This window comes from Pelophylax lessonae (assembly GCF_965119305.1).
Source record: "Pelophylax lessonae genome assembly, chromosome: 6".
NCBI lineage: Eukaryota > Metazoa > Chordata > Amphibia > Anura > Ranidae > Pelophylax > Pelophylax lessonae.
The window spans coordinates 109,468,657-109,493,890 of record NC_138773.1 but is presented as its reverse complement, the minus strand read 5'-3'; the positions used below and the strand labels follow the sequence as shown (position 1 = coordinate 109,493,890).

At 41.5% G+C, this 25,234-nt stretch overlaps 1 protein-coding gene across 1 annotated transcript in view; it reads left to right on the top strand.

The window, feature by feature from the left end:
- Positions 1-22,490, top strand: part of VWA3A (von Willebrand factor A domain containing 3A) — a 112,066-nt gene extending 89,576 nt beyond the window's left edge. The window contains exons 25-34 of the mRNA XM_082261287.1: positions 1,587-1,684; positions 4,968-5,120; positions 12,481-12,589; positions 14,163-14,307; positions 15,825-15,969; positions 18,981-19,126; positions 19,424-19,550; positions 21,913-22,010; positions 22,169-22,236; positions 22,411-22,490. Coding sequence (XP_082117413.1) covers positions 1,587-1,684; positions 4,968-5,120; positions 12,481-12,589; positions 14,163-14,307; positions 15,825-15,969; positions 18,981-19,126; positions 19,424-19,550; positions 21,913-22,010; positions 22,169-22,236; positions 22,411-22,448 — 1,127 coding nt within the window. The 3' untranslated portion in view covers positions 22,449-22,490. The remainder of the gene's footprint in view (positions 1-1,586; positions 1,685-4,967; positions 5,121-12,480; positions 12,590-14,162; positions 14,308-15,824; positions 15,970-18,980; positions 19,127-19,423; positions 19,551-21,912; positions 22,011-22,168; positions 22,237-22,410) is intronic.
- The last annotated feature ends 2,744 nt before the right edge of the window (positions 22,491-25,234 follow it).

Genomic DNA, 25,234 nt, shown 5'->3' with positions numbered 1-25,234 from the left:
GGTAACCCCACCCCCCCCCCAGCCACCAGTTCCTTGGGTTCAGGCCGGCGAACCCAATTTTTTTTTTTGAACAACTTTATTTGTTCGTTTTGGTTTTTTTTTTTTTTTTCGTTTTTTTTTTTTTTTTTTTTTAGGGGTAGGGGGGGCGGCGCCCTGGCGCCCCCTATGCACGGGCCGCCACTGACCGAGGTGTTCCCTTCCTTTACATACCCTGGGTGTCACGGGTTGAATCACTTCTTGCAATATTGTGCACGTGGATTTATGATTTCATTTTATATCATTTATATTGGGACTCATTCATTTGGACACTCTTTTTTTCTTTATACACATCATTGTGATTAGTAGTTTTTTTTCCATTCATTTGGACACTATTCATCATTTTTGTGATCATCAATATTTTTAGCGCTACACTTTTATGTTTTATTGTTAATTTGAGTCACTGTTGGTTGATTTTGTGTTGGCTGCTGACATATATTTATCAATTATTAATCATATTAGCGCGGAAATTTTTTTATCTTTTATCTACAATGCTTAACCTGATTAAAATGTGTAGTGCGCTAATTCTGTGAAACTTATAAACATAAATATGTGAACAATAGTAACACCAATGTCATTAATAAATAGGGTGACATATAAAACATAAAAGTCCATGAAATTCATAAAAGGTCCATATATGCAACAGTTCACATAAGTCCTTAAATGAAGAGATCCCAATACCAAACAAGTGATTTCAATGAAAACAAATAAGGGAGAGGTGTTTCAAGGTGCTTGTTTAAGGTGCAGGTATTCCCTTTACCAGACGGGTAAAAAATAAGGTGCAATATATCTCCAAACAAAAAAGATGCGTGCAGTGATATAGATAGCCCAGCTCTGCCCACCTCGTGGCCGGTTTGAGAGTAGATAAACTCTTACCAGACGACATAAAACTTAAGGTGTATGGATAACTTCTGGATATCTTTCAGCTCAATGGTAATGACCGTCCCCCAAGCTTGCGGCTCCCTGTTGTCCCTTGGAAGTGAAACTTCATCCAGGTGTTCGCAGGTGATTTCCCAAAAATAAACAAGGGGGTACTAATAGTGCATTATCCTTATAACTTTTATTGCTGATAATCAAAGATGCACTTACAGTTAAGACGATATAATAAGCTTGCTGGAACCCTGTAGATCCGTGGCCGCCTGCAGTGCGGACCGCGGATGTAGTTAGTGACGGCGCGCCTCCTCTCTGACGCGTTTCCTCCGAGCGGACTTCTACTGAGACATACCATTACAATGCTTAACCTACTGAATAATAAAGTCATCATTAATTGTGTCAATTTATCCTGGTAGCCTAATTACAAAAGATACAATGTACAATGCAATAGCATTTTTGGCAGAAGAAAATGGAACGTTTTTCACTGTATTGCTGTTTTTGTCATTGCGGAGATTTCCCCACACTCCTTTGTCTGTGAAGTGAATCTCCCCAACAGATACACAAGAATGTAATCCTGACAATGGTTCCAACCTGTCCCTACTTTGGCAAACAATGAATAACATTTTTTGGCAGGAGTTCTACTTTAACAGGATCCATTATTTGCCTTTATCCCACAGGGGTGGTGTACAAAGACTATCCAGTTACCAGAACTGTGAGGAAAAGTATTCCCTTCATTGCACTGCCCAAAGAAGAGGAATGCTGTTCATCCAAAGCGGTAAGACATACATTATTACATAACTTTGATGCTGGTTTCCAAAACTTAGATGTAAAGAAATAATCAGATTGTACATTTTTTCACTAAAAAACTTTACCATCCATATCACAGAATCTAGCAAAGACACACATAGAGCCTAAAAGTAGTTAACCTTGAAGACAGATATAAGAATCCACCAGGAGTTATCAGTAGAGTAATTGTTCTGTTCTAAATGCATTGGCATACCTCCTCAGGCCGTCTGTCCTGATAGTATGGTCAGAGGCGTACCTAGGGTCTCCAGCGCCCTTGGCGAGAAGAGAGGGGGTTTGACAGAGAGAGGGTTTGACAAAGAGAGAGACAGGGGGGGTTGACAGAGAGATGGGGTGATAGAGAGAGAGGGAGCGTGACAGAAAGATAGAGAGGAGGAGGTGACAGGGACAGAGGGGGGGGGGTGACGGAGAGAGGGGGGAGACAGGGAGAGAGAGGGGGGTGACAGGGAGAGAGGGGAGAGGGGGGAGGTGACAGGGAGAGAGGGGGGTAACAGGGAGAGAGAGGAGGTGACAGGGAGGGGGAGAGAGAGAGAGGAGGTGACAGGGAGAGAGAGAGAGAGAGGGGGGGTGACAGAGAGAAGGGGTGACAGGGAGAGAGAGAGGGGGTGACACCGAGAGACAGAGAGAGAGAATAGGTGACAGAGAGAGAGAGGAGGTGACAGGGAGAGAGAGAGAGGAGGTGACAGGGAGAGAGAGAGAGGAGGTGACAGGGAGAGAGAGAGAGAGGGGGTGACAGGGAGAGAGAGGGGGTGACAGGGAAACAGAGGGGGTGACATATAGAATGAGGGGGTGACAGGAAGAGAGGGGGATGACAGGGAGAGGAGAGGGGGGTGACAGGAAGAGAGAAAGGGGGTGACAGGGAGAGGGAGTGACAGAGATAGAGGGGGGTGACAGAGAGAGAGAGAGGGGGGTGACAGAGAGAGAGAGGGGGTGACAGGGAGAAAGGGGTCCCCTGGTCAGCTTGTCCTGGGAGTGGAGAGGAGGTTGAAGGTGCTGGTCGGCGGTACAGGTTCCTGGGACAGCCTCAGTGCAATCACCCTCCCCAGACTGCCGCAGCTGGAGCCGATTGATGTCACGGTCATGTGACTGCTGACCGGCGTCATGTGTAGGCGAAGACAGAGCTCCGGAGAGCCCGCACTGACGCTGCCTGGAGTGGACACAGGGGCAGGCTCCGGGATTGGAGCCGCACACTGCCTGGAGGCGCCGGGGGCGCAGGCTGAGCCGCGCCTGCGCCCCTGGCGGGCTCCAGTCTGGCCAACCCCTTGGTACGCCCCTGAGTATGGTTACCTGTTGACTTGGCACCATCCACATGCAGATAACTCTTCAATAACACACAAAAGTTGAATCCAATGCAATAGTACTTCAGCAAATTTAAGTACAGGGGACATTTTTTCCAATCTTTACAAGTATAAGAAGACAATAACTTTTCTAAGCCATGTCTCTGTGAATAACTAACACTGACTGAGAGAACATTGAAGACATGGGAATAAACTAATTAGCAGGAAACAGGAGGCAAAGACAGAGGGAGATACCAAAATCACATAGTAAATAGTTTTTAGTGGCCCAAAACCGCCACTAGATGTCAGCATACTATAAAACAATGACAGCCTCATGATGTTTTGTACAAGACACAAAAAAACTTGAAAGTGGGGCAAAAAGTCAAATCGCATGTCAAATCGGCCCAATATGAACGGGGCTCAGATTAGGCTTCACTCACACGACCATAAACATTTTACTGGTGTTATTATACATGTGTTTCCTAGGAGAAAATTTCCTATGTAGTGATCAGTAAAATACGCGCATGAAGATGCAAATGTGTACATAATGCTAATTTATTTTTCCCCTTTTTTAGACTTATTATACTTGCTTACAAACACATACATGTGTTATACGCGTAAGCACATAAAGTGCATGTTCTTAGAAGCAGAATTTTGGGAAAAAATGCAGCTTTACATGTGAATGAAGCCTTACATAGCTCCGTCCCCACAGCACAGCCTTTTCCAATAGGGAAGGGGGGGGGGGGTCTGATCTTTCTTTGTTGCAGTTTAACTTTCACTTACAGGTCCCCTCTTCTCTCTTACCTCCTGCAGCACTAGGATGTGCTCATCTCTCTGTCACTCTGATTTCTTCTCCTGTCAACATGCCCATTACACTGCGGCAATCTTAATTGACTACTAGTACTGTTTTTCCCTCTTACTCTCTTGATATCTCTCTGATAATGGAAGTTAACCAATGCACACTTGAAAATGCCTCGGTATTTAGTAAGTATAAAAATATCGGTGTGATCAGAAAGCAATCTAACACTGCATGTCATGTGTGTGGCATTTAACCAACAGCTGAAGCAGGGAAATTATTGTGTTGGTTACAAGGTGCATAGAACTCAGTGAGACATCTCTCTGTCTATGGCCAGTGTTGACCAATAATATACATACTTATCAAGATGGACTGTCAGGGCCTGGATTTTTACCTGGAATCTCTGCTGTGTCCCACGATGTCTCTTGCTGCTGAGTTACCTGGAATGCTGAACAGTTCACTGGACAGTTCTCTGGGCAATTCCTTGAATTATCCTGTCATAAACCTTGCTTGTCTTGAACCCTGAGCTCTTTGCTCCTCCCATGAACTTTCTGATTTGAGCCGTCTCTGCATTTCCTGTTTGCCAGATTATTGTGCGCTCTCAGCCAGTATCTCACGCTTGTCTTCCCTGCTGCCATCCATATTGTGCTGCCACTCGTTATTGACCCCTGGCTTGTTCCTCAACTACACTTTGGCCTGATCTCAACCTGCAACTCCTTGTTACTGACCTTTTTGCTTTTTCACTGATTATGCTTCTGTTTGATCCTTACCTGCTTAATCTGCTACTGGACCCCCGCTTGCTCACCTCCTGGTGGGGCTCTCCTGAGGACCTGGTGCTAACAAGTAGCAAAATCCATCTCCACCATCAGGAGCTCTGGTGAACACCAATTAGTACTTAGACTCCGCACCTCAAGAGAGCCCGTGTCATCTGCTAGGGTAAACTGCCTGTGTACCTATCCTGTTGGTTTCTTCGTGAGCTTCCCACTGCTATAGCAACTGGTCTTCGAGCCTGACCCCTGTTCGTGATACAGACATATAGTGTGCATACATTAGCTTTAGACTTGTTACTGGAATGCTCAAATTGCAGTAGTCACTGAAGATAATCTGTAGTTAAATTTATAATATATAGTCAAAACTCTGCTCAAATTTGATGAACATCATTGTATTCTGTTTCCCAAAAGTGGCTGAAAAAGTACGGTTTGAAGAAGCTGAAGTTACAGCTCACCAAGCTGGTATTTGGTCCAGACTGCACTCACCAGAAAAAGTTGGTGCCAGCATTACACAAACAGGTTTCTGCAAAATACTGCACTATTTTCCCAAGTGTGGAGATTAACGTGAGTATTTGATAATTTTATATAGCACTTTGTGATATACCATATACAGTATATTGTGCTATTAATGACTAATAATAATATTTGATGGTAGATGGATCAGTGTGTATACATGTCTGATAGAATAAGAGTATATGTGTAAATCTTAGGTCAAGAAAAAAGTGTATTTCTTCTTATTATAGCCTTCACGAGTGGGTAATGGCGCCCTCTGCAGGAACAAGCGCTTGCTCCTGCAGAGGGTACCATTACCCACTCGGGAAGGCTATATGAGGGGCTGCGACTGTCGGAGGACTCAGAGAAAAGAGTTTTACAGTGAGTTCTCTAAAAACCGTACCTGGGCAGCACGTGAGAGGAGAAGCTGCTCTGGAGATAGTGAAGACAAAAAAGCAAGGCGCCTCTAAGTGCAGTAGCTAATGATGTTTATTTAAAAAAGGTTAAAAAACACTCACATAAAAAAACCGCCCATCCACCCGCGTCACAGGATACCGGTCGCTCATGTCCCTGCTCTGTTGCTAGGAGTCTCACGCTGCACACAGCTGAGAGGACGCATTTACTGGAAGCGGAGCTCCGGGTGTCCTCACCATAGTACTGTGGCCCAGAAGATTCTGGATGGATCCCGGACTATCATGCTTTATGTTGCTCATGTCCTATCCAGCCCTATGTGAGTGTTTTTTAACCTTTTTTTAAAAAAACATCTTTAGTTACTGCACTTAGAGGCGCCTTTCTTTTTTTGTCTTGTAAATCTTAGGTATAGCCAAATTTTTATTTTTTTGTTTAAAGTAGGGAAGGGTTAAAACTGTAATTAGTTTTTTGCTGCCAGTGTCGGGTTTAGGAAATTTATCTGCACTTCTGGTGCTGGAGATGCAACAGCAAGTAAGGAGGAGATCAATCCAAAATATAGGAAATTCCTCTTAAAAGCTGTCACAGCAACAGGTGTCCCCATTTGAGAGATTCCCCTCACCTTATGTTCTGGTGACAACTGTGACATTTGATTTCCTAGCTCTTTTTTGTTTCTGTGACTGTGGTCACCAGAAGAAATAGACAGGGTTAAACCCCTCAGTGGGGGATCAGACGGCAATGGAACATGGCTGGTTTCTAACTCTTCTCTACTTTACCCAAAAGCAAAAATTTGGGCTTTTCATACATTTTAAAGAACCATTTAGCATATGCTTCTGTTTCAAAAAAATGATTACCGCAACAAAAAATAAAGGATTTGTCTCTGATGAGCTTCATAGAAAGAGATAGAAATTTGTTTAGTGTAATATTAAGATTAGAGCAGCAATGATGAGGTACTGTAAGGTATTAGAAGAAAAATATGGGAAAAAAAGATAAGCCAAAACTCATTATCCCATAGTACTACTGAATTGGTTTCTCCTAGTGAAGTGGTGTGTTTGATTGCAGTGAACATGGAGCCAGCCTTTTATATCCTCACTTGTAAAGTGATCCCTGTATTCTGCTCAGTGACCTTATTGCCTCTCCTCCAAAGCCGGCCATGCATGGCTCCAATTCCTGTGAATTCGCTAATATTTGAGCGGTGGGTGTCCCTGCTGACACAACTTGACAAACTGCAACTGAGAAATTGATGGAGCTGGGCAGGAAAAAAGTTGACCGAACACTGACTGCAGTCAATCAGCTGCAGTCACTGTTTGAGTCTTCTGACAACCAGCACCCAGAGATTCGTCCATCCAAGCGGTTTGGTGTCATATCTACAGCTGGCAAAAAAGGGGTAAAAATCAGTAGTTGGGCCATGCATTTACTGTCCCCCTGACCTCCCTTCTAAAACATAACATGCAGCTGAATGTGGTTGTACACATGTCCTGCTTGCATTGCTTTGCTTCACAGCTGCTGCAAATTTAACCCACCATAACACGTTTAACAGGTGACACTGCCTGTGAAAATCACCAATTTAAGTCAATAGTACTGTGATACAACTGCGAGCCAAACACTTATAGTGGTTGTAAAGACAATGTTTAAAGCGGAGTTCCAGCCATTTCACTCACCTGTCCAACGGTCCAGCGATGCGGCCGTCCGAAGCCTCAATCCTCTCCCTCGGCGCCGGCATCACTGCTGTGGGCACCCGGCTGTGACAGTTTACGGCTTCACAGCCGGGTACCCACTGCGCATGCATGAGTCGCGCTGCGCGTCTTGATTGGCCGGCAATCTTCTGGGACCTCAGACATGTCCCAGAAGATTGCAGGGAGGGAGGGGGAGAGGAGAACTTCCGTTCAGGGCGCCGCGGCGCTCCGAGCGGAAGTGGGAGCGGGTACCTGTCAAAACTAGGTACCCGCTCCCCCCCCCAAAAAAAATGACATGCCAAATGTGGCATGTCAGGGGGTTAGAATACCTAAAGCGGAAGTTCCCTTTTTGGGTGGAACTCCGGTTTAACCACTTGCCTACAGTGCACTTTTACCCCCTTCCTGCCCAGACTGATTTTCAGCTTTCAGCGCTCTCACACTTTGAATGAAAATTACTCAGTCATGCAACACTGTACCCATAAAAAATTTGCGTCCTTTTTTTCACACAAATAGAGCTTTCTTTTGATGGTATTTAATCACTACTGGGTTTTTTATTTTTTTGCTATAAATAAAAAAAGACTGAAAATATTGTGAAAAAACGCATTTTTCTTTGTTTCTGTGATAAAATTTAGCAAATGAGTCATTTTTCTTAACAAATTTTGGCAAAAATTTATACTGCTACTTATCTTTGGTAAAAATAACCAAAATAAGTATATAGTCCACAAGTTATGGTGCTAATCATTGAAAATTTATCACACTTGATCACACCTGATGTACTGAAGGCCTATCTCATTTCTTGAGACACTAAAAAGTCAGGAAAGTACAAATACCCCCCAAATGACCCCTTTTTGGAAAGTAGAAATTCCAAGGTATTTAATAAGGGGCATGGTGAGTTTTTTGAAGTTGTAATTTTTTCCCACAACTCTTTGCAAAATGAAGATTTTTTTTTTTTTGCATATTGACGTATTAACAGGTTATTTCTCTCACACAGCATATGTATACTTGCAACTACACCCCAAAACACATTCTACTACTCCTCCTGAGTATGGCGATACCACATGTGTGAGACTTTTTCACAGCCTGGCCACATACAGAGGCCTAACATCCAAGTAGCACCGTCCGGCATTCTAGGAGCATAAATTACACATATAATTTCCTGACAACCTATCACACTTTTGAAGGCCCTGGAGCACCAGGACAATGGAAACCCCCATAAAATGACCCCATTTTGGAAAGCAAACACCCCAACGTATAAGTTTTGAGGCATAATGTGTCTTGAATATGTCATTTTTTTCCACTAGTTTTTGGAAAATGTGGAAAGAAAATGAAAACGCATTTTTTTTACACAAAGCTGTCCATTTATGCAATATTTCTAACACATAGCATGTACAGAGTATGGCGATACCACATGTGTAACACTTTTACACAGCCTAGCCACATAGAGAGGCCTAACATCCAAGTAGCACTTTACACAAAGTTGTCCATTTATCCACTTTAAGACTGGGCCTATTTTTGACACTTGGTGTTTACAAGCTAAAAATCATTTTTTTTGCTAGAAAACTACTTAGAACCCCCAAACATTATATATATTTTTTAGTAGAGACCCTAGAGAATAAAATGGAGATTGTTGCAATATTTTTTATCACACCATATCTGCGTTGCAGTCTGTCAAATGCAATTTGCAATTTTTTTGAAAAAAATTCACTTTTTTGAACTAAAAAATAAGAAAACAGTAAATTTAGCCCAATTTTTTTCCATAATGTGAAAGATAATGTTACGCCGAGTAATTAGATACCCAACATGTCATGCTTCAAAATTGCGCATGCTCACAGAATGGCGCCAAACATTGGTACTTAAAAATCCCCATAGGCAACATTTTAAAAATTTCTGCAGGTTACCAGCTTAGAGTTACAGAGGAGGTCTAGGGCTCGAATTATTGCTCTCGCTCTAACGATCGCGGAGATACCTCACATGTATGGTTTGGGCGGGACTTGCGTATGCGTTTGATCCTGCGCGCGAGCTAACGGGGACAGGGCGCCTTAATTTTATTTTTATTTCTTTCCTATTTATTTTATTTATTATTTTTTTATTTTTGCACAGTTTAAAAAAAAAATGTTTTGATCATTTTTATTCCTATTACAAGGAATGTAAACATCCCTTGTAATAGAAATAGGCATGACAGGTCCTCCTTATTGTGAGATCTGGGGTCAAAAAGACCTCACACCTCACAACTACACTAAAAAAGAAAAAAAAAAAAAAATTGTTGAAAAAGGGAAAAAAAAAAAAAAAAGCGGCCCTTTAAACCGGTTGCTAGGCAACGACTTTTGACGTAGCTCCGGTCCTCCTAGACCATAGAGTCGAGTGAGGGCCATCTTGCCCTCACTCGACTTCCTGTCTCTGAGGATCCGGGACCAGATAGTTTTCCCCGCTGCCGGCGGGTCCGGTAAGCTGGGAAAACGTTTGGGACGCGGCGGGAGGGGGGGGCCACCTCTTCCCCTGCACCGTAAGGGTAACTCCACGGCGATTCCGCCACTGGGACCACCCTTATCTGAAAGCCGACCGCCCGCCGTTTAAAAAAATACCGGGGTTATGGCAGCTATCTGCTGCCATAACCCCAGTATTTAGCTTTTAATGGCCGACGTATATAGTCGTTAGGCGGTCGGTAAGTGGTTGCATGTATATAGCAAACAGGTGACGATGACTGATGGGGTGACAGGTGACAATGACTGATGGGGTGACAGGTGACAATGACTGATGGGGTGACAGGTGACGATGACTGATGGGGTGACAGGTGACAATGACTGATGGGGTGACAGGTGACAATGACTGAAGGGGTGACAGGTGACGATGACTGATGGGGTGACAGGTGACGATGATTGATGGGGTGACAGATGATGATGATTGATGAGGTGACAGGTGACGATGATTGATGGGGTGACAGATGACAATCACTGACGGGGTGACAAGTGACGATGATTGATGGGGTGACAAGTGACGATCACTGATGGGGTGACAAGTGATGATGATTGATAGGGTGACAGATGACGATAACTGATGGGGTGACAGGTGACGGTGATTGATGGGGTGACAGGTGACGGGCGATGGTCACCGATGGGTGACAGGTGACGGGCGATGGTGCACGGCGGTACTGATGGCAGTCTATGGTGACAGGTGCACTTTAGGCTATGTTCACATGTGAGCGTAGCGATCGCGGGCAGAATCACTGCGATTCTGCCCGCGATCTGGAAATCATTGCAAATCGCGGGACGCCTGTGCGTTGCCCGTGATTTGCAATAGCACCCCAAACGCTGTGCGATGTTGCAGCGATTTCCGCCTGCCGAATCGCGGTAACATCGCGCAAACAACGCATGACGCCCCAAAGAAACTCTTGTACCTTTTTTGGGCGTCATGCGTTGTTTGCACGATGTTACCGTGATTCGGCAGGTGGAAATCGCGGCAACATCGCACAGCGTTTGGGGTGCTATTGCGTTGCCCGTGATTTGCAATGATATCCGGATCGCGGGCAGAATCGCAGTGATTCTGCCCGCGATCGCTACACATGTGAGCGTAGCCTTATGGGTGTCAATTTCTGGGCACTGATGAGGTGACTGTTGTGTGACAGGTGCAATTGGGGGGGGGCTGAGGACTGTGTGGGGACCTTTATTTTTGTGATTTTACTTTGTGACAGGTGTACAGAGCAGTAACTCACTGTTTCTAGCTCTGCTCTCCACACACTGGAAACTGTGTGAGGGGAGAAGAGCTAGTAACAGTGAGTTACTGCTCTGTGTTTACATTTTGTGATCGGCTGTGAATGGATTCACAGCCGATCACATAGTAAACAGTCACTGTCAGTGACTTTACTACTGCTGGTGACTAGCTGTGTTCCTAGGGAACACAGAGCCACCGACAAGACCGCACTGCGCGCTCCCGATCGCGCATGCGCGGTCTGATTCCGGGCTTTGCTATTGTGATCGGCGGTGTCATTGGAAAACAGCCGATCATGTGGGAAACAGCCATGCCCATTGGCTGTTTCCCCCCTGCTCAGTGACGGGCTGTGTCCCGGGGACACGCCGACACCAGCAGTGCAGGGCGGTGCGCACACGATCGCGCGCCTGCCCTGCATGAATGGGATCACGTCATATGACGTCCACCCAGAACAATGGCCGCACCTGACGGCGGGCGGGCGGTAAGTGGTTAAACATTTAATTATTAAATGTTATACTTACCTGCTCTGTGCAATGGCATTGCACAAAGCAGCCCCATTCCTACCTAGCCAACGCTAGCAAGCCAGATGCTGTGGGGGCACTTTTGCAGGCTCGCTCTGGAGCCAAGCTATGTGCATTCATAGACAGCACGGCTCTGCTCTGCCCCACACTCCCTCCTCACAGGATTTGACTGACAGCAGCAAGAGCCAAAGGCTCCCACAGCTCTCAGTAAAACCTGTGAGTGCAGGAAGAGAGCAGAGCAGGGCTAAACAAAAGAAGTTTAATGTATGGCCAGCTTTATTCCTGTTTAGTCTACTACCCAATTATTGTACATATCTGTTCTAAAATAGTTTGAGTCACTACAGAGGTTAGATGGTGGGCACATGTGCATGCTCAGTCCAGCTGACTCATTTTTTTATGTACATTCTACCTCTTTTATTATGAATTGTTTATCATGCTTTACAAACCATATATGGTTGCTTTGCACTTTTTTTGTGGATTTAAACCTCTTTACGATTGCATAGATTCTATTGTGGATAATTATTTTGGCTTATAGCATTACTGTGTGAAGGAACATCAGGGTAAGTTATGTTGAAATCCTCAGTCCATTATGTCTATATGCTATTTTTGTGGTAATAAATTAGCAACATTTTATATGTTAGTTATAATTTTGTCAGATGGAGGAGGGTTTTCTCTGCATTGAAATAGTCTTGTAGAAAAATTATTAGTTCCGGACCTATTTATTAAATGACATGCCTGAGAAAAGGTTTCATACATTAATAAATCTTCTTAATCTAGTTACATTCACAGCAGATTTAGGTCCCCGTCACAAGTTAAAATGTACATCATTAAAAAAAAAGGACGTGTCATAAAATATAATGTTATTCAATGAGGCTGGCATTTTTATGCGCTGTAATGGCCAGTAGTCCAAAGAAAATGCATCTAAATGCAATACAATGGATGTTTAAAGAACGGACAAAAGCGGACAGGGATAAATGTAAACATGGCCTTAGAAATGAGGTTGTACCCTAGTTTATTCATGACAAATGACCATGGTGATATGTATAGTATTGTTGTCCTGTTTGCATGCATATTCATATTGTATACCACTTTAAAAAAAATCATGATTTTTATCGCTTACAGGGAGTGGTGAAACACCTTCAATTTCAGCCAAAGGAGCTGGAGGAATATATCGATCAACTGGAGAAGGTTTTGAAACGCTATATTCAGCGACTGCAGTGGCTTTTATCTGGTGATTTATTTAGCTTTTTTTTTCTTTTTTAAGATGATGATCAGTTTGGTTTCAGCTAAATGGTATATGTATGTATATATATATATATATATATATATATATATATATATATATATATATATATATATATATATAGTGTGACAGTGCTGCACCTTGCCATGGTGTCAGTTAGATGTCACCCAGTGTTCTCTGCAGGTTGAGAGGTTCCAGGATGTCTGTTCTGAGTAGAGAGTTTTCTCCAGGATGGCTAACTCCTGGATATGGGTCCTGGAGCCCAAAGACTTTGTAGAGACTTGGGAGGATAAAACGTCTAACCTTGGGTCCACATTTTAATGGAAACAAACATCTTGTTTGGGCTGGTGTGCGCAGCCTTTTTAGTATTGGGGCTGTCTATGGTTCAGTTCTCTATCTCCTGGAGGCAAGCTGCTGTGCAAGCAGTGTGTGTGAACAGGCACTGGGAGGGGATCTCTTCTGGCCTCAAGGCCCTCGCCTAAGAGAAGTATTAAGACAGTGTATAATACCATTACACATGCAATTTTAAAACCTTGGTATAAACAGTTTTCAACTCTCCATGACCACCTATTACCTCTGTAAATTCAAATGTCTTTGTCTAGAACAGATACAGATCGCTGTACAACTGTTTTCTTAAAATCCGGCTTTAAACCACTTGCCGACTGGTCCATAGACAAATGACGTCCTGGTGGCAGGTGGAATACAGGGGTTATGGCTGCAGCAATATACCATAACCCCAGTATTTTTTTTTTCAGCTGGCAATTTTCTACAAGATTAAAGTGGTCCTAGTGGCGAATTTGCCACTGGATCACTTTTAGAAGTAGCGGGAGGGTGCCCCCCCGTCCCCGCTTACCTTACGATCGGTGAAGCCTGGGACCCATCCTAGGCTGGTGGCTTGCAAAAGAGAGGAGTAAAGGCAAGATGGGAGGCCTTGGAGGACCAGAGCGACGTCATAACATCACTTCTGGTTCCTATAGCATGTAAACAAGACTTTTTTTTTGTGAAAGCAAAAGATAAAAATTACTATCAAAAAGTAAAGTAGAGATTTGGGGATCCTATAGACCACAGTGTATAATTTTTAAGGAGCCTGTGCAGCTCAAGTTGGGCAGTTTGTGTGTCACAATGCTGAATGAGATAATGTGGTGAGTCTGTGCAGAGACAGGCTCAGGGACTATGCAGTCAGGATAGCCAGAAAGCTGAAAAAATGTATATTTATTGTTGTAATGCTAAAAGACTAACCTTTTGTGTGAGTTTTTTAGCTTTACTTTTGAAGAAAAGTGTTCAAAGCCCCAAAATGTTCTTCACTGGCAGGACTTAGGTTTATAAAAGCCACTTCACTTGAGCTAAACCCAATAAGTTTGTGTGTGAAGTATGAGCTCAGCAGGGGTGGGAGACAGGATGCTATATACATTCATTTTTGATTATGTTTTTTGGGCATATGTAGCACGTCCAATACACATACTGGTGTTCTTGATTTTCCTATAATTATGGTTGCATTACATCTTTCTTTAAATTGTTGTAAATGTTTTGTTACGCTTTTGATCTATGCTGTGTGTTGCAGGGAGTCGACAGCTGTTTGGAGTGGTATTGGAGAGTAAAGTGTGTATAATAATTGATTCATCCAGCTCCATGGCTCCTTTTCTACCAGAGCTGCTGAAGGGCTTGATCTCACTGCTGTGGGAACAACTAAGGGCTAGAAACATTTGGTACGTGGACATGAATTTTGATTACATGTGATGTGGCCATAAGTCCCTTCTTACTAGTTGTAGAATTTAGAAATTCAAGCTCAATCTGTTCCATCTAGAAATGTTCAGCTTTTTTAAAAAAAATGATTACAGTCGTCTGCAGGGTGCTGTCCCATAGGGGACATCGGCACTTGTCATGCCTTTGTTGTTGATCAAACAGTTGGGCTGATGTAAAAATCTGGATTGATGGCCATTGCAGCCAGTCAAATCATTTCTAGATGCTCCATGCTGATTGGTTGCCCCATGTAGTTTAGGGTCTTGGCAAACGTAAATTTACCATGGCATTACTGAGTCCAAGAAATGTCTCACTCTCCCTCTTCTTTTAAATGTTATTTAACAATGACTGCATCATGGTCATACATTTAGAGAAGTAGATGGATTACAGCAATGGTGAGACCTAAATGCATGTACATTTTAAACAAACCCAGTGTCTTACCGTGGAAAAAGGTAAAGTAGCTGAAAAATCTACACCGGTGCTTCTCATACTCTAATCAGTTGTATGCCACCGTCACGACCTGGGCGCTGCTCAAGTATCAATAAATATTCCCTCACTGCACACACAAAGTAATTGTATATTATTATATAGGATTTATACAGTGCCAACAGCTTGCCAGCACGTTGCAACATGAGAGCAAACAGTACAGTTACAATACAATCTAATACAGGAGGAATCAGAGGGCCCTGCTCAATAGAGCTACACTCTATATAACCACAACTTCAGTGTCAAAAAATTGTTAATATAATAGAGGGATCACTTTTAGTGAAATTCACAAAATTTTGTGAATTTACAGAAAATCTGATAAATATAATAAATAAGTCCATAGATATAAAATGAAATATTAGTATCCAAAAAATTGTTCTTGGTGATAACTAAATATGCATAAATAGCCCAGATAACGAACTACCTAAGTGTTACATGTACTACTACAAAAGACCATGTACAGTATTTACACTGCTCAAAAAAATTAAAGGAACACTTTGAAAACACATCAGATCTCAATGGGGAAAATATCATGCTGGATGTCTATACTGATATGGACTGGGTAATGTGTTAGGAAGGAAAGGATGCGACATTGTGTCAATGTGCCATCCTGGAGGTGTTGGAATGCCTGTGCAACCTCTATAGGGTCCAGGTATCGCCTCATGCTACCAGTAGTGACACTGACGCTAGCCAAATGGAAAACTAGTGAAAAACAATCAGAAAAGATGAGTAAGGAAAAAAAATTCAGTGGCCTCCACCTGTAAAATGATTCTGTTTTGGAGGTTGCCTCATTGTTGTCCATCTAGTCATCAGTTAAATGAGCATGCTTTACCATGACGGGTTCTTCATATACAGTATATGCAGATCTTTGATAAGAACTTTCAATAGTGAGAATAGATAATACTAACAATACATTTACCACACTTTTGTAAACAGGGACCTAGGAAAATGATAGTAATGTCTATTTTCTATGTTCTGTGTTCTGTTTATTGTACAGGTTCAATATGATCAGCTTTGCAGAGAACATTGAGCAATGGCAGGATTGTTTGGTGGAAGCCACTGATGAAGCATGTCAGGATGCTGTACAGTGGCTCTCCAGGCTTCAGCCTCGAGGAAACTCCTGTATTGTGCATGCTATGGAGGTAAGTACTCCTGGGAACTGGACATCTCAAACTTTATATCACCCCACTGAATATTTTTTCTTTGTATGTATCTTTTTGTATGTATCTATTTTCACATCTGGCTTTCAAAATATCCAAACAATTCCTACATCCATTTGGATGTAGATGCTATTGGCCCATCAATTTTCTGCCCTTCTCCTCCAATTTATCAATCAAGGGATGTAAGCCAAGGGGTGGCCAACAGGGATGCTAAATTAATTAATTTTGTCTGGTTAGCCTGGATCCAGCCAAAATTGGAACAGTGTATTGCCAGTTTTAGTTGCCCGGCAGCCATGTATGACTATTGTAATTAGAAGATCAGTGTGACAGTCAGGTAACTAGCATTTTCAGAAAATTTTCAGAACTGGAAGCTTCCATATACATTTTAGCAATTTTTTTATTGCTAGTCTTAAAAAATCTTCCTAGAAATGCTCTAACTATGATAGCCATAAAGGGGAACATGGAAGACAAAAGGTCAAAGGGCAAAACATATCTTCTCACTAGCTTGAAGTAGATTTTAACTGACAGAAGATCATCTTTTGATTGGTTGAAGTATATAATATCTTATATTTACAGATATCCGTGGAAGTATTTTTGGGAGTTGTCCACATCTTAATACCACCTCCTGGTTGGCAGAAGTGTAGAAATCTGATGTCTTTTATCAGTGACTAGCCATTGTTACTCAATCCTCTCACTGGAAGGTTGCCACTACTATCCAGTCTATGCTGTCTTCTTATTATATCTTCCTAATTTGTCTGAGTGCTGGAGTCTTGACAGGGTATCTGTTTAGGCAGAACAGTATCATCAGAATGCAGGGGGGGTCACAGAGTGCCACATAGAGAAGGGTTTATACAATGAAAAACCAAAATCTGAAATAACATTCAGGTGGACTAATTAGCTTTCCAAATTATTTTGCGCTGGTCAATGCCAGATCACATCAAGTCAGGTTTTGACAACACTAGTTTTATAATTTGCCGAAAGTATGTTGCTATGTAATTCAAGAGGTATTACAGGTCTATATAATTTCAACTATGCACTTATCCAGGAATCAATAAATGGATTGATAAATATTGTAAATATAATAGTAAAATAGAATCGATAGTTATATTAACTTCCAATAATTCGCTGCAGTGTAGGTGGTAATGCACTGTGGACTTTAATTTATGCATCAGGCTTTTTTGAAAGGAGGGTGAGTGCATACAGTGCATCTGGAAAATGTTCACAGCGCTTCACTTTTTCCACATTTTTGTATGTTACAGCCTTATTCCATAATTCATTAAATTCATTATTTTCTTCAAAATTCTACAAACAATACCCCACAATGACTATGTAAAAGAAAGTTGTTTGAAATCTTTGAAAATGTATTAAAAATAAAAAACAAAAAAAAAAATCACATGTGCATAAGTATTCACAGCCTTTACTCAATACTTTGGTGAAGCACCTTTTGTACCAATTACAGCCTCAAGTCTTTTTGAGTATCATGCTACAAGCTTGGCACACCTATTTTTGGGCAGTTTCTCCCATACTTCTTTGCAGGACCTCTCAAGCTCCATCAGGTTGGATGGGGAGCGTCAGTTCACAGCCATTTTTAGATCTCTCCAGAGATGTTCAATTGGGTTCAAGTCTGGGCTCTGACTGAGCCACTCAAGGACATTCACAGAGTTGTCCCATAGCCACTCCTTTGTTATCTTGGCTGTGTGCTAAGGGTCGTTGTCCTGTTGGAAGATGAATCTTTGCCCCAGTCTGAGGTCCAGAGCGCTCTCTAGCAGGTTTTCATAAAGGATGTCTCTGTACATTGCTGCATTCATCTTTCCCTCAATCCTGACTTGTCTCCTAGTTTCTGCCACTGAAAAACATCCACCGACCAACATGCTTCACTGTAGGGATGGTATTGGCCAGGTGATGAGCGGTGACTGGTTTCCTCCAGACATGATGCTTGCCATTCAGGCAAAAGAGTTCAATCTTTGTTTCATCAGACCTGGGAATTTTGATTATCATGGTCTGAGAGTCCTTTTGGCGAACTCCAGGTGGGCTGCCATGTGCCTTTTACTGAGGAGTGGCTTCCGTCTGACCACTCTACCATACAGGCCTTATTGGTGGAGTGCTGCAGAGATGGTTGTTCTTCTGGATGGTTCTCCTCTCTCCACAGAAAAACACTGGAGCTCTGTCGGAGTGACCATCGGGTTCTTGGTCACTGCCCTGACTAAGGCCCTTCTCTTTCAATCGCTCAGTTTGGCCAGGCGGCCTGCTATAAGAAGAGTCCTGGCGGTTCCCATCTTTTTACATTTATGGAAAAGGGAGGCCACTGTGCTCATTGGGACTTTCAGTGCTGCAGAGATTTGTTTTCTGTACCCTTCCTCAGATCTATGTCTCTTTTCATGTTGTCGTTATGGGGTATTGTTTGAAGAATTTTGAGGAAAATAATGAATTTAATCCATTTTGGTATAAGATTGTAACATAACAAAATGTGAAAAAAGTGAAGGGCTGTGAATACTTGGCAAGCATTGGCAAGATCACAGATAGACCTGGTGCTCAGCATGAGCTCCGCTAGCTCTCTGTGTGCCACTGATCACCAATGCGGAAGGGGAAGAGGAAGGGATCTTAAATAGCACTGCCACTGACCACTAAGTGCAAAGGGAAGTTAACAGTGGCCACCACTGTTGGGATTATTTTTTATTGTGTTCATTGACACCAATGCACAGGGCTATTATTGTATCTACTGACACCAATGCTGGAGGTTACTATTACTGCCAGTGACACAACTGATAGGGCTTTTTTATTCCCACTTTCACTACAATGTTGTATAATGGGCTGCATAACTCAACACAAGTCACCCCAACACATGATAATGCACGCTATTTTGCAGCCCTTTGAAAGTGTTGGGGGTTGCACTTAAGGCATTCTATAATTTGTTTACTACCATTGGTCTGTGGGTTAGAAATTCTTCAAAGTTGAAAACAATAGTTAACATCTTATTGTTTGTGTAATTTCAGAAAAGTTTTTCTTACCTGGACGTACAAGGTGTTTATCTGCTGACAGACGGAAAGCCAGACAACAGCTATAACCTATTACTGGCTGAGAAACTTCTGGGGTCTCATGGTGTCAAATTGCACACTGTTTCATTTAATGCTTCAGAGAGGTACTGTATGTGTGTGCTACATATTATCAATTTAATCCATACATAACTGAAAAATTCTTAAAATATTTTAACTTTGTTATGAGTAATTAACTATAATCCTTTGAGGATTAATTATTATCATTTTCTTCACAGGCTGAGTGTGTCTACCTTGTCTGTTTAATTGAAAAAATTGTGTAAAATGTTTTATGTGTATGTTGAAAATACACTTGGTTTATTTGCTTCAAAATATCTATACCTGTATCTTATCTTATATTTATAGAGCAAGTATATTATTATTTTTTTCTTACTATACTCTAGAGCAGGCAATGAATTCTTAAAGAAGCTGGCATGTCTGTCTGGCGGGAGATTCCATTCACCTCATGGACATATGGACGGACATTTTGTTGCACACAGGATGCTAACTGAGGGGTTCAAAGATGAAGATGTATGTATTGTATTCTTACCACTCATTTCTGTATATGCAAGTCCAAGAAAATGTTATATATATATATATATACAGTATAAACTGTACAGATTTTTTTTCAAGCTTTGTAGATATGTCAAAAGGGAGACTGAACTGCTAATTAATCAAAAGGATCTATAAATCTAGAAGTGGAAAATAGAGATCCATGTTCTATGCGGTATTGCTTTGAGACAGATTTCAGTTGGAAGATTTCAAAGGAAGGCATATTGAACGGCTTTTACAAATCTTGCCCTTTGTTTTCAAAGTCAGAGCCAGACTTTCCATTGGTTAAAGTAGGCCTGTGTTTATAGGTGATAGAGGTTTTTTTCCTACATACCGTATTTATCGGCGTATAACATGCGCCGGCGTATAATACGCACCTCAATATTTGGAGAGAAATTTCAGGAAAAAAGCTTAAATTTAAAATAAACAGCTTTGAACTCAGAACATTTTTTTTAATCAAATGACATCTCACCAGTGCCCATGAATGCAGCCTCATCAGCAGTGTCCAGCAATGCATCCTCATCAGCAGTGTCCAGCAATGCATCCTCATCAGCAGTGTCCCTATATGCAGCCTCATCAGCAGTGTCCCTATATGCAGCCTCATCAGCAGTGTCTTTCCCTATATGCAGCCTCATCAGCAGTGTCTGTCCCTATGTCCCTATATGCAGCCTCATCAGCAGTGTCTGTCCCTATATGCAGCCTCATCAGCAGTGTCTGTCCCTATATGCAGCCTCATCAGCAGTGTCTGTCCCTATATGCAGCCTCATCAGCAGTGTCTGTCCCTATATGCAGCCTCATCAGCAGTGTCTGTCCATATATCATGCAGCCTCATCAGCAGTGAACTATCCGAATCTGTTTTTAAAAAAAATCCAGGAAGCAGCGCCGAGAGCAGAAGGGGCGGGCCGGCCGAGGAGAAGGAAGGACGAGCTGTCATAAGAGCAGAAGGGTGCGGGCCGGGCCGAGGAGAAGGGAGAACGAGCAAGCACAGTCATCAGAAGTCCCGCCTCCTCTGCCGAGACGTGTGACGTCTGTCATAGGCGGGACTTCTGATGACTGCGCTCACTCGTTCTCCCTTCTCCTCGGCCCGGCCCGCCCCGCCCCCTTCTGGTCTTATGACAGCTCGTCCTTCCTTCTCCTCGGCTGGCCCGCCCCTTCTGCTCTCGGTGCTGCTTCCTGGACTTTTTTTCTTTTCATATCGGCGTACAACATGCACTGCTGCTTTTTCCTCCATTTTTAGGAGGAAAAAGTGTGTGTTATACACCAATAAATACGGTAGTTATTAGGGGACACTTTCAAACTATCATTAGTAAATAGCGTCATCTAATTTTAATTTATTTTTTTTTGTACATTGTCAGAAATTCGAAATAAAAGTAAAAAATAGGACATTTTCCAGGTAAAAGAGGTAATCCCAGCAGAGGAGTGTTGTTTTAGGCACCAAAAGCCGTGTGTCTATGAACTTCAGTGATGGAGATCAGGACTTGGCTATCATGTGCTATTGAAAGCATGCTGTCTGCTTTTTATTCACAGCTACTTTTTTTTCTTAATCAAAGACAAATAGGGAAAGAAAATTGATTTCAAGTTTCTTTCATAAATAATGAGTTTTCTGACTGCTTTTGACATCTTGTAAACCCAGTTTAACATATATTTAAATTGCTGAATTTAGAAGCAAATGTCTAGAGGTTGAAAAAAACAATGACAATTTATAAATTCTTACCAAAATTGGCTGTGGATATTTACAAGTCTAAAGATTGGACATGCTGGCAGAGAAAAGTATCTGCAGTTCCGGCTGCCATTTCGGACTCTGTAGCCTGCTATATTAGGCATAGACTGCTCAGTAGAATACAATAGTCAATATAGTTCACCCAGTATGGACCCCGTTGGAGACTGGACCTAAGGGTTCTGGCCCTGCTCTAGTCGTCAGATATGGGAATCACAAATATTGCCTTGACAGAGTAAGCATGATACTCAGGCAACCTTTCGTGTTTCCTCAATGCTCAATGGCACTGTTCATTTGAAAACATAAAAGGTTAATTTATAATTGTTTTCACCCAAGATTCACACATTTCTTCTAAATTAATTGTGGGTGAATTAGGGTGAATCTTGTGTGAATCTTGAGTGAAAATATTGATAAGTAGACATCCTAGCATGTAGATACCTCCCTTTGAACTGCAGTACAGGATATGACTATGAATGAATATTTTATTGCTGAAAATGTATATTTTTTGTACAGGATCTAAAGTATTATAGCCTTATCACAGTGAAGGCAAGTGCAGATATGTTTATTCCTGAAATAAATGTTGCATGGTAATAACACCTTTTTCTCTACTTGGCTATCACCCAGGATCCTGTTCTTCCGATATTTGAAGGTGATGATCTGAAAAGACTTGCTAAGGAAATTGACCAAGCTCGCCAGTTTCTTACCCAAGCCAGATCATTCCGGTATGTGCTTTTTATTTTGGAATACTAGTTTAACCTTATCCAATCTTCTATCCTGACTCAAATAAAGTCTGTATTGTTTTTCCATTACTTCAAATATTTGCTTTTTTAATCATCATAATGAAAGGACAGATGACAGTGACTTTCTTCTCTAACATCAGGTCTCTCGTCCTGGAAAAACAGACGTTCATCTCCAAAGATGTACTTATGGAAGGAAGTGACATCTCAGGTAAGTTGTAAAGCATGTTAATATTCAAGTGAAACTAAAATCAGAGTTATCTTTAAAGCCTATCTCAGGGCAAGGCAAAGCCCATCTCCTCCATCTCCATCTCCGACACTCTATGAATTCCAGCGACTGTGCTTTGCCTATGAGAAAGTAACTATGTTTGTATTTCTTTTACAGAAGACAGAAATGGGGTTATGGCTGGAAGAATAACCTAATGAAGTACATACTCTGAAATCTTCTTGGTGTCTTGTACTAATAATCTGAAATGTTACTCTTGAAATGTGTTTAGTTGTATAGTTGTGAATATGAGACAGAACAACATATTATCTGCAATAGATCACTGAAGCAGTTTTGCTGCTTTTTATGATTTAAATCATACATTTAAATGATAAGAAATGTAATCTTAATTACTCCTATGGGGTGGAAATTGATCGTCAAACCCTCAACAGATCTTATATCAGATATAGTTTATGTTATATGAGACCTGTACTGAGGATATATCTAGGGCCCATTTCCACTGTTGCTGTTTGCCTACACTTTGGTAAAAATCCAACCCAATCAACCCCCCCCCCTCCCCCACAACAGCACCTGCAGATTGACAAACGTTTTCCAGCATACCCCTTTAACAGAAGTCGATCAAACGATGCTGAGCAGGGGCAGACATACACTGATCAAAACATCTCATCATTATATGACAAATGTCCACATTGATTTGAAATAATCATGCAATGTGAGTGCTAATATAGTGGATATTAAGGTAATAAACCAGAAAAAAAATCCTGAGAACAGTCCAACATTGATATTCAAAAGTGTGCAAAAAAATCTCCCTTTATCCATTAGTGACAGAAACACCTGGTTCACCCCTTTATAGGTCAAATAAGCATAGCCTCTTACCAGAGCAATAGACCTAGCAAAGTCAGTAATCACCTTAGAGCACCCCAAAGACATGCTGGTAGGTTAATTGGATCCTGTATAAAATTGGCCCTACTGTGTATGTATGCAAGTTAGGGACCTTAGATTGTAAGCTCCTTGAGGGCAGGGACTGATGTGAATGTGCAATGCATATGTAAAGCGCTGCGTAAATTGACAGCGCTATACAAGTACCTGAAATAAATAAATAGATAAATAATGAGCTTCACATCTCTCTATTGGTTTGGGCCACCTCAGCTTTTTCCAACCGCCTCTCAGATTACATTACTGGGAAGACACCGCAAAGACTTGTCCTCAGGAATCTCAGACCAGATGTTTCAACATACCAATGAGAAGAAGGAAAATTCATTGTGCAACATCCAGTTACATATATGAAGGTTTATTTAAATTAAGATTAAAATTAAGATAAAAACAACCATTGGAAAGAAACAATCCGTCCTACACCCTCCACGGGCGTGTTGTCGCCACTGCTATTTCCTTGCCTTGCCTTTAGAAAAAGGAGATTTTTTTTGCACGCTTTGGAATATCAATGTTGGACTTTTCTCTGAACTTTATTTCTGGTTTATTACCTTAATTTTCACTATATTCACATTGCATGAATATTTCAAACCAACATGGACATTTGTCATATAATGTTATGAGATGTTATAAGACACATTGTGGTTTATTTTCCAAAGCTAGAGAGGGCAAAATTATTCACAATTCTGCAGAGAAAACAATCAGCTTCCAGGTTTTATTGCTAAAGCTTAATTAAACAAGCTGAGGTTAAAAGCTGACTGCTTTGTCTGCAGAATTGTGACTAATTTTGCCCTCTCATTTGTATATTGTTTACAAATTGACAGCGCAACGCGTTTTTATTTTTATTTGGTTATTATTGATGTGTACAATATTGTGAGTGCTGCTGTCTAACTCACACTATATAATTTACATCATTTTCACAATCTGATTGTAGGATTTCACTAACCGCAGGTTTTTTCAATTTACCACACTGATTAAAGTTTAGATCAGATCAGGAGTTTTGACTTCATTCTGCATACTGCTTTTGGCCCAGTCATTAAGAAGGGATTTGAACTAGACACAGCCTGCCAACTAATATATTTAACAAGGAACCTACCACTGGCTGAAATGTATAGGAGTAACAACTAGGGCCCATTCCCACCATTATAGTTTTATAAATATGCATTTTGTTTTTAATTTGTACTTTAGGCCATTGAAAAGAATGAGCTTTCTAAAAACCGCAGGGAAAAAGCATCAAGTTATATTTTGCCTATATACAACTTGCAGAAATTTTTCCTAACCCACAGATATGCATAAATGGAAACTACAAACTTTTCCTTGCTCTATGTGGTTTGTTTTTTAACTCAACCACAGGTAAATCAAAACAGTGGAAATGAGCCCTTGACAATGTCCTCATTTTTCTTTCTACTCAGAAAGCCACCCACATCTTTTATCCTGATACCCGAGTCCTGAGTACGTTGTTTGCTAGACATGCTTTAGGCCTGGGTAAACACATTAATACACTAAAACTGATTTTATTTGTATGGCCACCAGATGTGTTATAACTAAAACATGAAAAGATGCTTCTATTATGGTTCTTAATTCAATTTACAGTATCCATGTAAATGTAAGAATCTTTACTTGGAAGACAGTCACTTGATTGCGGCTCATGGTAGATAGAGATCAAAAATGATATTGTGATATGTTAGGAATTTATTCATACAGACTTGAAATGCTATGGCTAGGTATACTTTAAAAACTGTGCTTTCTGAGATCTGGACCTAGCTCAGTCCCCAACCGTTATAAATGGTTTGATATTTAAACCTACAACACAAATGCCTATAGTTTACCTGATTCCTGAAAGAAGCCAAGAGCTTACACAACACTCAGGTTTCCCTGAAGGATATTGTACCAAGGGCTGTAGACTACGAAAAGCCACTCCTCTCCATAGGAAAACGTATAGATGGCATAACAGGGAGTTTCAAACTTTTCTTAAAGTGTTTATTGCTATCTGCATCTCAGCTGGGGAGACGTCCCCATATTTCCTGCCTTGGTGACGCTCCTCAAAGTAAGG